Source organism: Anomaloglossus baeobatrachus, chromosome 1 (assembly GCF_048569485.1).
Source record: "Anomaloglossus baeobatrachus isolate aAnoBae1 chromosome 1, aAnoBae1.hap1, whole genome shotgun sequence".
Taxonomy (NCBI): Eukaryota; Metazoa; Chordata; class Amphibia; order Anura; family Aromobatidae; genus Anomaloglossus; species Anomaloglossus baeobatrachus.
The window spans coordinates 115,529,745-115,546,782 of NC_134353.1; the positions used below are offsets into that span (position 1 = coordinate 115,529,745).

At 43.4% G+C, this 17,038-nt stretch overlaps 1 protein-coding gene across 4 annotated transcripts in view; it reads right to left on the reverse strand.

Moving 5' to 3' along the window:
* Positions 1-9,467: 9,467 nt before the first annotated feature.
* The window catches only part of RBM47 (RNA binding motif protein 47), a 213,742-nt gene continuing 206,171 nt past the window's right edge, over positions 9,468-17,038 (reverse strand). For all 4 annotated transcript variants that reach the window (XM_075333902.1, XM_075333897.1, XM_075333882.1 and 1 more), the window contains one exon: positions 9,468-11,148. In XM_075333902.1, coding sequence (XP_075190017.1) covers positions 10,909-11,148 — 240 coding nt within the window. In that variant the 3' untranslated portion in view covers positions 9,468-10,908. The remainder of the gene's footprint in view (positions 11,149-17,038) is intronic.

The following is a 17,038-nucleotide window of genomic DNA, read 5'->3' on the forward strand; positions in this document are numbered from 1 at the left end:
GTACAGAATCGGCATGATCGCGCCAGTATAGCACTGGCTTTAGTTTATATATTATATGAAAATCCTGGTGGTTGGTCCTCTAAGCATGAAAAAAAAAAAATCAGACAAATAAATATTCTATGTGAAACATGGGACGTCTGAAGGGGTCTTAAAAGAGGACATTTACCTGGTTTAAGAAATTCGTATTGTACCATTTTTTAAGGCCAGTTTGTGTGATAATTAATTTCTATTCTTTAATCTATAAGTCATTGATATACTGCACTGTTTAAAGGCTCTGTACACATTAGATTTATGTTGCCTATGTCTGACCGGCCAACCTTATCATTTATATGGGAACCGACTGAGTCTTTCCCATTCACATGATGTTGGGAAGATAAGGATCAAGCAGTGTGAATTGATATGACCAATCTATTTTCTCTGTGAGGCTACGTTCCCATAATGAATAGTTGGAGGTTGCAGATTTTCTGTAGTATTTAAATACCCATTAGCCAAGTTAGGTTACTTGTCATTCATCGCGTTTGTCTTTGTGGCACGTTCGGTTTTAAATAAAGTTTCTTTGTTTTTGACACTTCCTGGTATTTGGCTTTAATAAAACTTTATTGATATAGTCATGCGCAGATTGCATGTGTTTTTTTTGTGGATTTTCTGTATATAATTCAGTGATATAGGGAAAATCCGCACATAAAAGTCACAAGAAAAAGTTATATGTTGTGGATTTCAAAAATGCCCTGAAGTCAGTTATCTCAGGATAAATAAAAAGCACAGGGGCTAGATTTCTATAAATCATATCCACTTTGGTGGAACTGTAAGACGCAGCATTTTTTAGTATAGCTTCAAAAGCTCATGGTTGGAACTTAAAGGGGGAATTTTCTCACAAACAATTATAAAATTCATTTTAATTAATAAATCTTGGAATAATAATAATTTCCACAATTGGAAGTGTTTAAAAAGTGTTCCTGTGCGGAGATAATCTTATACACACAGTATGCCCCTGCTATGTACTGTGTAATGGCCGTGTCTGACCGTAGAGGGACATGGTCTGATCATACCACATCTCCTGGGCCAGGGAGTAAGCAAAAGGCTATACAGATATTACAGCACCAGATCATAGCTCATTATTTTTGTGAATTAAAACATTTCCGTTTTGGTTTAAAAAAAAAATGTTTTACCTCAAAGAAAGAATACTTTGTGATCCCGTGCAGTAATGTCTGTATACTTTTTAAGGCTATGTGCGCACTTTGCGTCGCCCTACTTGCAGGTCAAAAATGCATCCTCTGGCAGTAATTGATTTTGCCAAAGTTGCTTTTGACCACAAATTAGCGTTAAAAAGGCATACGTATTTATCGCGTTTTAGCCGCGTTTTTAACGCTTTTTACATACTTTTCCATTGCGTTTGTAAAGATGCGTTTTGAACATAAAGACACTGCTAAATAAAGTTTAAACAGTCAAACACAATGAAAAAATGTGAAAAATAAAGATTATAGTTATGTCTCATAATTATAGCGGTTTTATACTATTTAGCAGTAAAATAGCATTAAATTTATATTTTCCATTATTTTAATTGTCGGACTATGTGTGTGTGTAAAGGGACATATTATTTCATGTTAGAATAGCTTGTGTTTTGGTAGTCCAAAACGCATTGTTTCAGCAGGTAAAACGCTGTAATTTTGATGTTTCTTGCTTTTTGCTACTTCTCATTGAAGTCAATGTTAGCAAAACGCAGCCCAAATGGCAAAAACAACTGACATGCTACTTCTTTGAACGCATGGTTTTTGCCACAAATTATGCAAATTAAAACGCAGCGTTTATAAACGCTAAGTGCGGACTAGAAATCCTCATTTTTCATAGACTACTATGGAAAATCAAAACACAAGAAAGCCATGGACCCCATAGGGTGGAGGGGCGACATGACCAAAGGGAAGGGAGGGAGTGAGGGGGTTAATAAAGTGAAATAAGGGGATTATGGGACATCGTAGGGGATTGGTGGAAAAGGGTCCCTATAGGGGAGGGAGGGGGGGTGGGGAGTATATAAGCTATAGGGGAGGGGGTCTTACCTTCCCTTGTGAGTCCGGACGGTGAAGGATTCCCGCCCACCCTCCCTTGTGTTTTTGTGCGTGTTTTTCCGGCTATGTCGTTTTAACAATAAAAGATTAATTCAATGGATAAACTGGTTGAAGAAAGTTAAAAAAACAAAAAAAAAAAAAAAACCAAAAAACAGAAAACAAAAAGAAGACTAAGTTGGTGGGGGTCATATGTTCTGTCGCAGCAGCGGGGGTAGGTCTGGTCCAGAGGCGGTTGTAAGGGATTGGTGGCTGGACCGAGAGGCACTGTCTTGGTATGGTGTCTCCGGGTTCCGGTAAATTGCAGGCACGGGGTTCTGCAAAGTTTGGGGGGTATTAATCCGTGGGGTGATTAATACCTCATCTCTGGGTCGGAGTGTTGCGGCCAGGGATATTGGTGTAGGAAAGTGTTTCTGGACCGGGCCTACATAGGGTTACTTGTACAGTGTATTATTTATGTGTTACCTATTATTATTTGTTTGGGGTCGCCCGTTGGATGGCGCCCCCTGGTGTTAGAATGTTAATAATAGGTAATAAAGGCTGCTGTGGCCAATTTGTTTAACCAAAGTCGCATGCAGTCGGTGTGTTATTTATTAGGTTAAGTTAGGGGGATATGGTAAACCATCACGACCGGAGAATCCTTCCTCAGTGGTCATACCATTTGGCAAGAAAAGGTGCAGTTCAAAACGAACCTAAAAAGCACCTGAAACGCAGGGGGAAACGCAAAGTGCGGACATAGCCTTACTTTCTCCCCGGTCCAGGAGCTGTGGTATGATCAGACTATGTCTCTGTATGGTCAGACACAGCCATTACACAGCACATAGCAGGGACACATATATAAGATCTCAGCACAGGAACATTTAAAAAAAAAAAAAATAATCAAATTTTGGAACTTAGTATTAAAAGATCTATTAATAATAATTGCTGAATCTATGGGCAATACAATTCGGCATTAATATTAAAGTAACTGCAGAGCTATTTGGGGTAAATGATATAAGTAGTTATAAAACATGGGGACTTGCGTGCCCACGTGCCACATCAGCGGAAACATTCAGCAAAGAGCCAATGGTGGAGAACAAATAAATAAAAAGAGGATCTTTAATATATTGTAAATTCAATGCAACATTATGGCACAATTCTGATGTAAAGATAAAACACCGACACACAATAAAATGCTGCACTTAAACTTAAATATTGTTCTAAAAGCCTTTAAAACAGGCTGAAAAAAAATGGAAATAAAAACACTGCAAATATATATTCACTAAACACATTTATATATTAAGTAAAATGGTTCTACCTCCAAAAAATAGCAAAAAAAAAAAGAAATAAAAAGAAAAATAAAAGCATCATGCCATCTGAAATACATAACCAATTTCGACCTCGGAGACAACAGGAACCCTAAGGCTATGTTCACACAGGGCTTTTTTGGTAAGTTATTGCTGCATTTTTTAGCTGCAGATTTGCCTTGGTTTTATGCAAATCCATGCTAATAAAAGCGGCTTTTTACAGTCCCAGCAAAGTCTACGAGATTTCTGAAATCTCATGCACACACACAAACACCTGCAGATTTTTTCCTGACTTTTTTGTCAAATACCTACGTTTTTGCTGCAGATTTCAAAGAATGAGCAGGTCAGTTCTTTGCAGCATTTTTAAATGCTTTTCATTGATGCAACACATTTTGTAGAAAAAAAAACGCACCAAAAATGCCACTAAAAAAATAAAAAAAAATCACCAAAAACGCAGATGACTCAAATGAGATTTTCTGCCACAAGATCATGTTTTAGTCAGGAAAAAAACGCACCAGAAAAGCCCCGTGTGAACATAGCCTAATGCTCAGCAATCAGGGGCTGATGCCGCCTTTTATGGTAAGCAAAAAAGGTTAGAGTTCATCTAAAAGTCACCAATAACACACCCATAGAATGCAAGCAAATAAGAAACATGATATAAAAAGTAAGTAAATAATCCAGTTTTTAGATCTCCCAGGACGAGACTGCTGGCAGCACAGCAGCTATAGGTTAAAATATACAATTTATAAAATGTATGCTACACATTGTATATATCATATTTGGGTGAGCTGGCCATATACCTACAAATGTCAGCAATTCCTGAGTTGTACGCTTTATAGTAAATTCTGCTAAATGTCTAGTACTATATACTGTGCTCTTATAAAGTCATTCCATATACAAAAAAGTACAGATGGCAGAATATTGCCTTTACCCCAAAACACCCGTGCCTGGTGCACTCAGCGGCATTCAGTTACAGGTCTATGCCAGCAGATGCCAGACCTCCCAGGGGTCTCAACAATGGAACAAGCAAAATCTCAAAATTATTAAAAAAACAAAAAACAAACAAACTCAGATCTAATTAAAAATCTCTTTCATTCCTTCAGAGTTCATGCCTTGGGCTACGGTTCCACTTGTGTATGATTTGTGCGAGTGTCGCATCGGCATCACTCAGCATGGCTGCACACTCTTGACAGGTGCGGGTCAGCTGCATGTATTTCTATGTAGCTGAGGCGCTCATGTCCGGAGAGCGTCAGGCCATGCCGAGTGATACCCATGCGCGACTCGCAGGAGTCTTACGCAAGTGGAACTCCGGCCTTACAGTGAATCTCCACTCTTCAACACAATGTTGTTTTGGGTCCAACAGTTCTGATCGAATTATTCTTCATGGATTGTTATTGTCAGGATAGAGCTTTTTTATTTTTTCAACCCCTTAAGGACAGAGTTTTTGTTTTTGCACTTTTGTTTATTCCTTCCCTTATTCCAATAACTTAATTTTTCCGTCGATATAGCCGTGAGGACTTGTTTTTTTGCGCGACGAGTTGTAGTTTTAAATGACATCATTCATTTGATCATATGATGTAATGGTAAGCGGCGAAAAAAAAAAATTCCAATTGTGGTGAAATAGCAAAATGAAGTGAAATACTGAAATTGCTTTTTAAAGTTTTTTGATTCACATCGTTCAGGTTACTTTAAAACTGACATGGAAGTATAATTCTCCAGGTCAGTACGATTACGAAGATAGCAAACATGTATATTTTCTATTTTATAATTTAAAATATTGAAAAATAAATAAATAAATTAAAAAAAAAAAAAATCTTACTTGTGTCATGATTTTCCAAAAGACACAATGTTTTAAATTTTTGGGATCTGGGGCATGTTTTTTTCACCCAGAGCAGAGGCTGTAAAACTGCAATTCTGGCATTTTTTTTTCTTTCTACGCTTTTATTGATCGGATTTATTTTATCTTTTCCTTCATCGGTCCTTTACGAACCCAGAGATACCAAAATGTTTTTTTGTTTTGATCCTTATTTGTTACATTTTTAATGTGGTAAAAGGGGAATGATCTGAACTATTATATTTAAAAACATTTTTTCTACTGTACTTAATAGTTCTTTCATGGGCGTACCCAGTGAGGGGCAGGGGGGGCAGCTGCCCCCCCCTAGAAGCAGGGGCACGGTGTAGTGGGCCGGTGCCTGTAGCGGGCCGCTGTATCTGCAGCCACCGGCGTGCTCCTCAGCAGTGTGTACATGCCGGGCACACTAGCTGCAGCAGGAGGCAGCACGCTGTGCTGTGCCGGCCCTGCTGTGTGCTGTGTGCCCGGCATGCACACAGTGCAGAGGAGCGCGCCGGTGACTGCAGCTTCCTCCTTCTTCCTATTCAAATGTATTTGCGTCTTTCAGACGTAAATACATTTGAACAGCGCGCCGGGTCGGGGCCCCGCCCCCGACGTGCAGCAACGTGATGAGATCAGCACATTGCTGACGTCATTACAGTGCTGCGGGCGCCACACTGGATTCATCAGGCAGCGGTGTAATTAACCCCTTCAGCCCCGGGGCACTTTCCGTTTTTGCGTTTTTGTTTTTTGCTCCCCTTCTTCCGAGAGCCGTAACTTTTTTATTTTTCCGTCAATCTTGCCATATGAGGGCTTGTTTTTTGTGGGACAAGTTGTACTTTTAAATGAAACCATAAGTTTTACCATATGGTGTACTGGAAAGCAGCAAAAAAATTCCAAGTGTGGAAAAATTGCAAAAAAAGTGTGATGGCACAATAGTTTTTGGGATGTTTTATTCACGGTGTTCACTATATGGTAAAACTGATGTGTGGGTATGATACCTGAGGTCGGTGCGAGTTTGTAGACACCAAACATGTATAGGTTTACTTGTATCTAAGGGGTTAAAAAAAATTCACAAGTTTGTCCAATAAAAGTGGCGCACGTTTTGCGCCATTTTCCAAAACACGTAGCGTTCTTATTTTTTGGGATCTATGGCTCAGTGACGGCTTATTTTTTGCGTCTCGAGCTGATGTTTCTAATGGTAGCATTTTTGCGCAGATGCTACGTTTTGATCGCCTGTTATTGCATTTTGCGTAAAACTTGCGGCGAACAAAAAACGTAATTTTGGCGTTTGGAATTTTTTTGCCACTACGCCGTTTACCAATCAGATTAATTGATTTTATATTTTGATAGATCAGGCATTTCTGAACGCGGCGATACCAAATATGTGTATATTTATTTATTTTTTAACCCTTTAATTTTCAATGGGGGGAAAGGGGGGTGATTTGAACTTTTAGGTTTTTTGTTTTTTTTTAAATTTTTTAAAACTTTTTTTACTTTTTTTATTTTATTTTACTAGTCCCCCTAGGGGGCTATAGCGATCAGCAATCCGATTGCTGATCGCTATCTGCTGATCACAGCTATACCGCTGTAATCAGCAGAAATAGTCACTTTCTTTCTTCCTCTGCTCCGTGCCGAGGAAGAATGAAAGTGAAACTTCTTAGCACCAGGCGTCATCACATGACCCTGTGCTACGATGGCAACCACCGAACGTCACGTGATCACTCACGTGACGTCCGGAGGGGGCGGCGGTAAGAAAAAAAGATGGCCGCGCGCATATAGATCTCGCTGCCAGACTTTGGCAGCGAGATCTAAGGGGTTAATGTTCCGGGTGGAATGCGATTCCACTCGGAACATGTAGGCACACATGTCAGCTGTTGAAAACAGCTGATATGTGTGCCGATCCACGCCGCCTGCCCGCGGCAGGGGGCGGGGATTACCGGGACACGATCCATGACGGAAAGATCCGTCCATGGTCATGAAGGGGTTAATGGAGATGTGTGGGGAGGGGCTGAGGAGCGATAACGGGGAACATTTGTGAAGGAGACAGCTTTGACAGGCAGAGGAGGAGCACTGTATTCCGAGGGAGGGGAGGCAGGAGTGTGTAGTGATGGGGTAGTGTAATTTGTGTCTGCAGGGGGTGATGGGGGTGAAATGTATTATGTCTGGGGAGGGGGGTAATGGAGGGTGCATTGTATTGTGTGTGTGGGGGGAGGGGTAATGGAGGGTGCACTGTAGTGTGTGTGTGTGTGTGTGTGGTTAATGGGGGTACATTGTAGTGTGTGTTGGGGGTGATGGGGGGGTGCATTTTGTGTGTAGGGAGTAATGGGGGTGCATTGTGTGTGTGTGTGTGTAGGGGTGATGGGGGGGTGCATTGTATTTGTGTGTGTAGTGGGTGATGGGGGGGTGTATTGTGGGGGGGTAATAGAGTGTGCATTGTAGTGTGTGTGTGTAATGGGGGTGCATTGTAGTGTGTGTGTAGGGGGTGAATTGTATTGTGTGTTTAGGGGGTGATGGGGGTGCAGTGTGTGTGTGTGTGTGTGTGTGTGTGTGTGTGTGTGTGTGTGTAGGGGGTGATGGGGGGGTGCATTATGTGTGTGTGTGTTGTGTAGAGGGTGATGGGGGGGTGCATTGTGTGTAGGGGGTGCATTGTGTGTGTAGGGGGTGATGTGGGGGGTGCATTGTGTGTGTGTGTGTGTGTGTGTGTGTATAGGGGTTATGGGGGGGTGCATTGTATTTGTGTGTGTGTGTAGTGGGTGATGGAGGATGTATTGTGTGTGTGTGTGTGGGGGGGTTAAGGAGCATGAAGTGTGTGTGTGTGTGTGTGTGTGTGTGTGTGTGATTAATCGAGCTATAATTACATTTAATTCTCTTAAAATTTTTGTTTCATTCACCTTTTCTAATATTTTGCAACCTGAAAGACCATGGCTTGCCCCCCCCCCCCCATAGTTTTGATCCTGGGTACGCCCATGAGTTCTTTACAGCAGTACTATATATAGAAGAAACCTTAGTCTCCTATGGACTCCAGTCTAGGCTGGTTTCCATAGGAGTACTGAGATGGCAGACACAGAGGTCATCAGCCGATCCCAGGCTGTCATGACATCTCATTGGCATCCCACGATCGCTTCTTTGGCACACTGATAAGGTTTCATAGTAGCGCGCCCCCGCCAGTGTTCGTTAATTGCCATTGTCAGAGATTGGCAATGGCATTTAACAGGTTAACAGCTGCGGGTGGATCATTTCTCCCTCTGAAAACTGAATGATTCAGCCTTCACCTGAGAAAGATGTGGGCTCGGCATGTGAACCCACATCCAAAGCAAGGAAATTATTCATGACATGCAAAGCACTTCATGGTTCGTTAGGACGTTAAAGAGCTTATATTATATTATATTTTATATTAAGAGAGTTAAAATGATAAAATTATGTATCTGCGGCTTGCATTAGGAGTGTTTGTGTGGTTACTGAATCCTGCTTTATTATTGGGCTTTATATAGAAATAGTGTGCAGTAAGCGCCCTCTACTGGTGATGGCAAGCAGCCAAAAAGTTATTATTTATCAATATATTCTGGGTGTTAAACTATAGCTTTCCTGATACAAAGATTTGAAAAATAAATCAACAGAATTTTGGACCCATATAGATAAAACATTGTGTTAAAGCTAGAGAGTCACTTAAAACGAATTAGCTCTGTGGAAGAGGAATTAAAGATATTTCTGTATTTTAGTGAATCTTGACCATTGGATCAAAAATGACAAAAGTGATGAACGCTGCAGGAATGTTTTAGAATGAAAGCAGCCATTTCCATCATGCGTATAACAGTCTTAGTAGCACGTCTGCTTGTATATTCTATCTGCGGTTGAATATTGTGAGAGTTATAAGTTCATCATGTAAAATGCTTTTAGGGGCACACTGCCAGTGATGTAACAGTACCCCCACTGGAATGTCCATTTATGCTGAGTAGCCATCTCTTATTTAATGAACAAGACAAAGCAATCTTAAAAAGAGAGTTAGTCCACTACTTTTTACATTGATGGCCTATCCTTAGGTTAGGTCAGCCGGGGTCCGATACTCTGCACCCCCACCAATCAACAGTTTTCGGTCCTGGTGGTGGCAGGAGGCAGCCGGAAATGCTCAGTTCCGGAGCTGCTCAGTCTTCTAATAGTGGCCGCGGCCGGGTACTGCACATCCAATTCCTATTGATTAGAATGGGAGGCGGATGTGTAGTACACGGCCGCAGCCATTATCAGAAGACGGAGCAGCTCCGGAACTAAGCATTTCTAGCTGCTGCTGGGACCAACTAGGGCTGATCGGCAGGGGTGTAGGGTGTCGAACCCAGATGATCAGACATTGATGACCTATCCTAAGGGGCACTTTGCACACTATGACATCGCAAGCCGATGCTGCGATGCCGTGCGCTATAGTCCCCTCCCCCGTCGCAGCTGCGATATCATGGTGATAGCTGCCGTAGCGAACATTATCGCTATGGCAGCTTCACATGCACTCACCTGCCCTGCGATGTCGCTCTGGCCGGCGACCCGCCTCCTTATTAAGGGGGCGGGTCGTGCGGTGTCATAGCGATGTCACACGGCAGGCGGCCAATAGAAGCGGAGATGAGCGGGACGTAAACATCCCGCCCACCTTCTTCTTTCGCAATGCGGCCGGGACGCAGGTAGGAGATGTTCCTCGCTCCTGCGGCTTCATACACAGTGATGTGTGCTGCCGCAGGGGAACGAGGAACAACATCGTAACATTGTTATTTCCCAATTCATGTAAATGACCGAAGCTACACCGATGATAAGATTACGACGCTTTTGCGCTCGTTAATCGTATCAAAAATGCTTTACACACTAAGATATCGCCTGCGACGCCGGATGTGCGGCACTTTCAATTTGACCCCACCGACATCGCACCTGCAATGTCGTAGTGTGCAAAGTGCCCCTAAGGATAGGCCATCAATGTAAAAAGTAGTGGACAACCCCTTTAAGTCTTTAACGACCACTATAGCATTCTTTACACACAGAAAAAAAACAAATTATTGTAAGGGGCGCCTGGCCCTAAGGCACTGTTGCTCGAATTATCAGTCTAACCCGTTAGGAGGCAAATCCAACCGGTTACTGAAATTCCATAAAATCTCTGCATTGGCACTGACGTTTGCAATATTACATGACCGCTTCTCTTCTCACTCCATAAAGGTGACTAGTTTACAAAATTTTGGCAGATGCCATATATTCCTAGTTGGTCCCAAAGATCTTCCAGTATATCTTTATAAATTAAGTACCATCCAAATATCTATATATTCTTTATCTATTTATAAGTCTTAAATATGGAATATTTACTCTGTAGGCCTATAGCTGCTCATGTATTTTTGCAGACATAAAACACTTCTGTTTCAATATTATTTAATGTTCTACTTCTATATTTATATCTCTAGTGCACAATGTACTATAATTATATATATAAAAACAAAACCTTCATACCAGATTTGTTGCCTATGTATATACTGTTAAAAACCTAAGCAACCAAACCACATAATATAAGAACTATATGGTTAAAGCATTAAAAACTCAAAAAGAAATGTCTGAACGAATGCATCTTAAAAACTGACTTGCAAGAAAAAAAAAAAATTCACATATATAAAATTTTTCTAGGGATATATTTTTCGCTTTTTTTTCTTCTTCATAAATATTTTTAGAGTTCCTTCAGTCCCCTGCCCTCTTCCTGGAGATGACAGTTTTAGTAGGTTTGATAGAGGTCATGTAATGGAACCTGGATGGCTGCAGCAGGAAAAGCTTGAGGTATATAACCAGCATATCCCCCGTATACTGCTGCGGCGGCAGCGGCATTCTTTTGTAGTGTGGCTAATGTGGCTGTGGTGGGAGCTGCAATGGGGACGTAGCTTGCGCCATAAATGCCTGCAGCTGGAATCCTTTGCACATTTGGAGCCATGGTATACACTGGAGTTATGGGACGGCCCTGAAATATAGGAAAAGAAGAAAGGATAAAACATTTACAACATGTAAGAGGAAATAAAACATTAAAAAGAGGACCAACCTCCAACATTTTCCTATATAAACTAAAGCCAGGGCTATACTGGTGCTATCATGCGGATTGTATACATACCTTTAATTGTGAGATCGGATGTATACTTTCTGAAATATAGGCAAGTAAAGTTTGTGAAATGCACTGTTATTTAACTGATAGCAGCTACAGAATATCTAATAGGTGGGTTGGGTTTTGCTGGTTATTCCCGCCCCTGTTTGCCTTCCTGTACTTACTTCCCCTGTCTTTTCTCCCTCCTTTCTCCCCCTTAAATAACAGAGATAGGGGGAGAAAGGACAGACAGGGGTGGGAATAACTAGCAAAACCCAACCCACCTATTTGATATTCTGTAGCTGCTATCAATCAAATAACAGTGCATTTCACTAACTTTACTTGACTGTATTTCAGAAAGTATATATCCGATCTCACAACTACAGGTATGTATAGAATCAGCATGATAGTGCGAGAACACTGGCTTTAGTTTATTTAAGAAAATCCTGGTGGCTGGTCTTCTTTAAATTCGGATATCCTGTCCCCAAACCACAGGTGTAAATAGGGAAGAGGCCCAGTGCGATGGTAACCTGATCTGTGCCATCAGAGAGATCCCAAATTATTTGCACCTCTTCCCTTTTCTAGGTAATCTCTTTGGCCTACAATAGTCAGGACTGGCGTTTCATTCATCAATCTTTGAGGAAGCATACGCCCAGTTCTGTTCTTTCATAATCTGTGACAGGTCTCTGGCAGCTCCTCATCTCTGGCATTTATAGAATCACAGAAATTGTCTATTGCATCCTTTATCTTTCAACTTTGTCCTTTGTTCCTAATGACTTCCATTACACTCTGCGGTATGGTCTTTGGTGACTCCTATCACTCCACACCTTTATTGCACCATTTGTGTTCTTTATATACATTTACTCAGATCAGTTCAAATCATTTTACAAATATATTCAAAACAGTGAAACCTAAAAAAAAAATATCTATTAATACGACTGGGCATTAGATCTATGGAAATAGTGGTAATATTTTATTTAGCAAGAAAGGGCTTACATTAAATACTATTATAATTGGCAATAACACTTCAAGTTCTCATTATAATTTCTAACTAGGTCTTACTAGGATCTGTGATAGTGAATATTTGTATTAAGGTGTTTTTTTTGTCTAGAGGAGTATTAAACTGTTGTGTAGGACTAATCAACTGATTACCAATTTGTAAGATATGACATCAATATCAGAAAGGTGGGGGAGCCAGGTATTTGACCTCCATAATTTAGCCAATATATAGGTGGCACGGTGGCTCAGTGGTTAGTATTGCAGTCCTGCAGCGCTGAGGTCCTAGGTTCAAATCCCACCAAGGAAACATCTGCAAGAAGTTTGTATGTTCTCCCCGTGTTTGCGTGGATTTTCTCTGGTTTCCTCCCACACTCCAAAGACATACTGATAGGGAATTTAGATTGTGAGCGCCAATGGGAACAGTGTTGCTGATGTATGTAAAGCGCTGTGGAATTAATGGCGCTATATAAATGAATACATATTATTATCCGTTTTGGCAATTGGCAAATATTAGGAATATGTGGCGCCCCTGAGGCTCAGTCGCCACAGGGTATTGCATCTGACTTGAGGTGCAATACTTATCCTGGGTAAGGAAGAGGTTAATCACTGGTTTTCACTTAGGCTGCTTTCACACTACGTTTTTTTAACATTCGTCATGAACGTTTTTTTAACGCAAAAACGGATCCAGTGCAAATGCGTTTTCATTTCAATGCATTTGCAATGGACTCGCGTCAACATGCGTTCACCTGCGTTTGCGTGCGTTATAGTAAGGATCTAGCGACTTTCAGTTTAACTTTTTTAAAAAACGCTACTTGTAGCGTTTTTGAGCTGCGTCCAAATACGGCAAATTGCTGGATCCTGACTAAACAGCACGCAAATGTATGTGAACGCTGGCATGCTGATAGACAGGATCCTGCTTGCTCTACTGAGCATGCCCAGAAACCAGCCTCGCGTAATCAGTCTCTCCCTCCCCCCTCCCTCCCTCTCTCCACCTCCCTCCCTCTCTCTCACCACTCTCACCCGCCTGAGAGCGGAGGACGCTCGTAACCAAGGTAAACATCGGGTAACCGCGGGCTTAGTTACCCGATGTTTATCTTGGTTACGTGTGCAGGGAGCAGGCAGCCCTGCTCCTAGCAGCTGCAGACGCTTGTAACCAATGTAAATATCAGGTATCCAAGCAAGTTACCCGATGTTTACCTTGGTTACGAGCCTCCACAGCTGTCAGATGTCGGCTCCCAGTCTCACGTTCAGTTCCCCTCACTCCCGATCACATGACCCCAGTGCCCGCCCATAAACTTAAAGTGACAGGATCCTGCAAAATAACACATATGTTTGCATACGTTTTTCTTTGCAAAAACAGGATCCGCTTTCCCACAGAAACTGGGCTAGGGGTGATCTCCATAGCAACAGGACTTCCCCAGCAACAGTGAGTCATCAGGAAGGTGGGGGCAGCAGGAGGGAAGTGAGGGACACGCAGACTTTTACCTCAGAGCAGTCTGAGACACAGGAGAAGTAGGATCACTGAGGGGTGTGCTGCATAGCTCGCCTCAGAGGGACCGACCGGGAGGAGTGCTTAAGGCTCTGTGCGCACTAGGTTGTTTTGCCCGCGGATTTACCCGCGGATTTGCTGCGGAAATTTCTTGAGAAATGTCTGCAATCTTTGTGCAGTCATTTCCCAGCAAATCCTATGAGAAAAAAAATAGCTGTGCGCACACTGCGGATTTTTCTCAAGAAATTTCCATGAGAAAATTTTCTCGAGAAACTTTCTTGAGAAAATGAGCATGTCCATTATTTTCCACAGGTACCTGCGGAATACCCACGGAATTTCACTCCATTCACTGTAATGTAATCGTGAAATTCCGGGGGTATACCGCAGGTAGCAAATGTTGTGCGGTATACCCCCGGTATAGCCGCGATTTACCTGCGGTAATGGCCTTTGCCACGGTTTTGCAGAAAGCAATGTCATTATGCCAGGAAGAGGAAGCAGAGCAGAGTAAACACAGACGTCACACTCCCTGGACGCCGCACAGAAGCACTTCCGTGTGACCTCCAGGTGCCCGTGCAGTCTGTTTCCCGCTCCAGCCTCGCGGCTGCCTGCACTGCAGTGTGTCAGTGTCTGCCCGCAGTGTCAGCAGCTTGTCACGCTGCAGCGCAGGCAGACACTGACACAGGCAGACACTGACACTGCACTGCAGGGTATCAGCAGCTTGTCACGCTGCAGCGCAGGCAGACACTGACACAGGCAGACACTGACACTGCACTGCAGGGTATCAGTGTCTGCCCGCAGTATCAGCAGCTTGTCACGCAGCAGCTAAATTTTCTTGAGAAAAAAAAAAAAAAAAAAAATCACTTTTCTAGTGCGCACAGAGCCTAAGAGCTCTACCGGGAACGACAGAGCGTGCCATAACATCAGGGACTCTCAGGACCGTGGTTGGTCGCTGGAGGGCGTGCTTAAGAGCTCCTTCAGATAGGACCAGGCAGACTGGAAGAAGCAGGAGATGACCGGGGGAGCTGGTGAGACAGAGGAGAAACACAGTAGCCGACGGGAGAGCCTAACAGCCCCTTCGGGACTGACACAGTCAGGGTGCAGATCCCCAAGGTGGCGTACACTCCACGTTGCGCCATCAGAATCTTCAGGGAAGGGGGATTTAATGTCCCACTAACCACCACAAAGGTCGCAGGGCACAGTGGCACATAGGGTCCAGAGCTATGATTAAAAGTCAGGCCCCACAGTGGACCCGCGCCACCAGCGAACGGGACGGGAACTAAACCCAAGGACACTGGGGTCCCCAAGTAGCTCCACGCCATGGGGATCCACACTACAAGCACAAGGAATGAAGGTCTCACACTCCACAACACCGGTGGTGGCCTCTGAATCATTCGGGATCGGCTGAGGGCCATTATGGTGGAAACCGGCACTCCAAGTGTGATTACCTGAGACAGTGAGTAAAAGAACTTTGCCTGCAGACCTGGTGTTGTCCTGTCATTGACTGCGCCCCGCTTTCTGGCGCCTATGGCCGCTATGCCCCACCATTGTCCTCCACCTGTGGGGAGCTGGACCATCTGAGCTGCGTGACCATCCACCCTGGAGGAGAGCAATATCTCGCAACAGCGGCTGATCGTTGGCCACATACTATGGGTGGCACTGCAAAGTAAACCCCATCATCCCCCTAGCCTGGTCAACTTACACCCTTTTTATTGACACCGATGGGGCCACGGAACTGGGTCGGCCATTCACAGCAACCCCAAATACCACTGGCCCGGTGACAAGTAGCCCTGAGGCCCCATGGGCGCGTCAACTACATGGGGTGAAACTCCGCAGCCCCATACATCATTTAGTGGCCACTGCCGAGTAATGCACCTTCTATCCTCAAGCCTGGATACACACATCTGTGTGAGTACTACAATCCAAGAGAAGTGGACTGATTTTTTTCCCCTCTGTGTCATTCTAGTTGCAAAATTTCTTATTTTTCACATGCCAATTTTTTTCCTTTTTCGCCGACGCAGTTAGAGGCGTCTGAACTTTATCCACTGACTCTTAACAATGGATCAGTTAAAAACTGATAACTAGGAAGAAATACTTTGGACTTACTTTAGTGTGTCATACGTGTCTCGTGAATCCTCAAACTTTAAAAGGGGCTATCCTATGAGCAAAGTCAATTCTAAATCGATAGATCTTGGAAAAAAATAATGAGTTCCACAAGTGGATGTGATAAAATAAAAAATGTTCCTGTGCTGAGATAATCTTATAAATGTGCCCTTGCTATGTTCTGTGTAATGGCAGGGTCTGACCGTACAGGGACGTTGTCTGATCATATCACATCTCCTGGGCCGGGGAGGATGCAAAAGAAAGAATACAGATCGAATCAGCTATGATCCCATGTTGTTCTTTCTGTGCTTTTATACAAGCAGCAAAATGTTTTACCTCACAGAAAGTAGTAGCAATCCTAAGCCATCTTTTGCCAAGAGCTGTGGCATGTGCAAACAATGTTCCTGCATGGACAGACACAGCCACATGTGTAAGATCTCAGCACAGGAAGATTCTGGGTGCATATTGCTAATCCCTGCCTAACCGTCCCTGTATATACTAGCATAGATAAGTATTTCTAAAGATTGTTTATTATATGCTAATGAGCGCAGGGACTAGTCACAAGGGCATGAGTTCCCTTGGCTAGTCGGCCCCCTGTGGGTGTACTAACATGCTAATGAATGCACAGTGATGCTGCACATACCTCAGTATTGATGGCGGCCGGCGGAGGATGGATGCACACAGCGTATGATCTGGAATCCGTTGCCAGGACTTCCGGTCATGCACACTATACCTCACTGAAGCCGGGAAGCTTACACCCGGCATCAATTTAGTGCGCATGATAGCCAACATGCTATGAGGGCCGACTAGCCAAGGGAACTGACGCCCTTGGGAGTAGTCGCTGGCCTCATTAGCATATAATAAACAATCTTTAGAAATACTTTTTCTAAAGATCTTTATCTTTGCTAGTGTACAGCGTCGGACTGGCTACCAGAGAAATCTACAGTAATGCCAGGCCTGGATTCAGGTACCTGCATTGCACTCTGGAGCTTTCACCTGAGCTCTGGCGTGCAGCCGAGACTGTACCGCGAGCGCAGAGTGATTGAATCCCTGGCAATTGCGGTTCAATTCACGTCAGCTGCAGACAGGCCAGGGTGATCTCCGGTGCGCTCACCTGAACTCCGGAGATCACCCCGGCCTGTCTGCAGCTGACATGAACTGAATCGTAATCGCCGGGGAATCAAT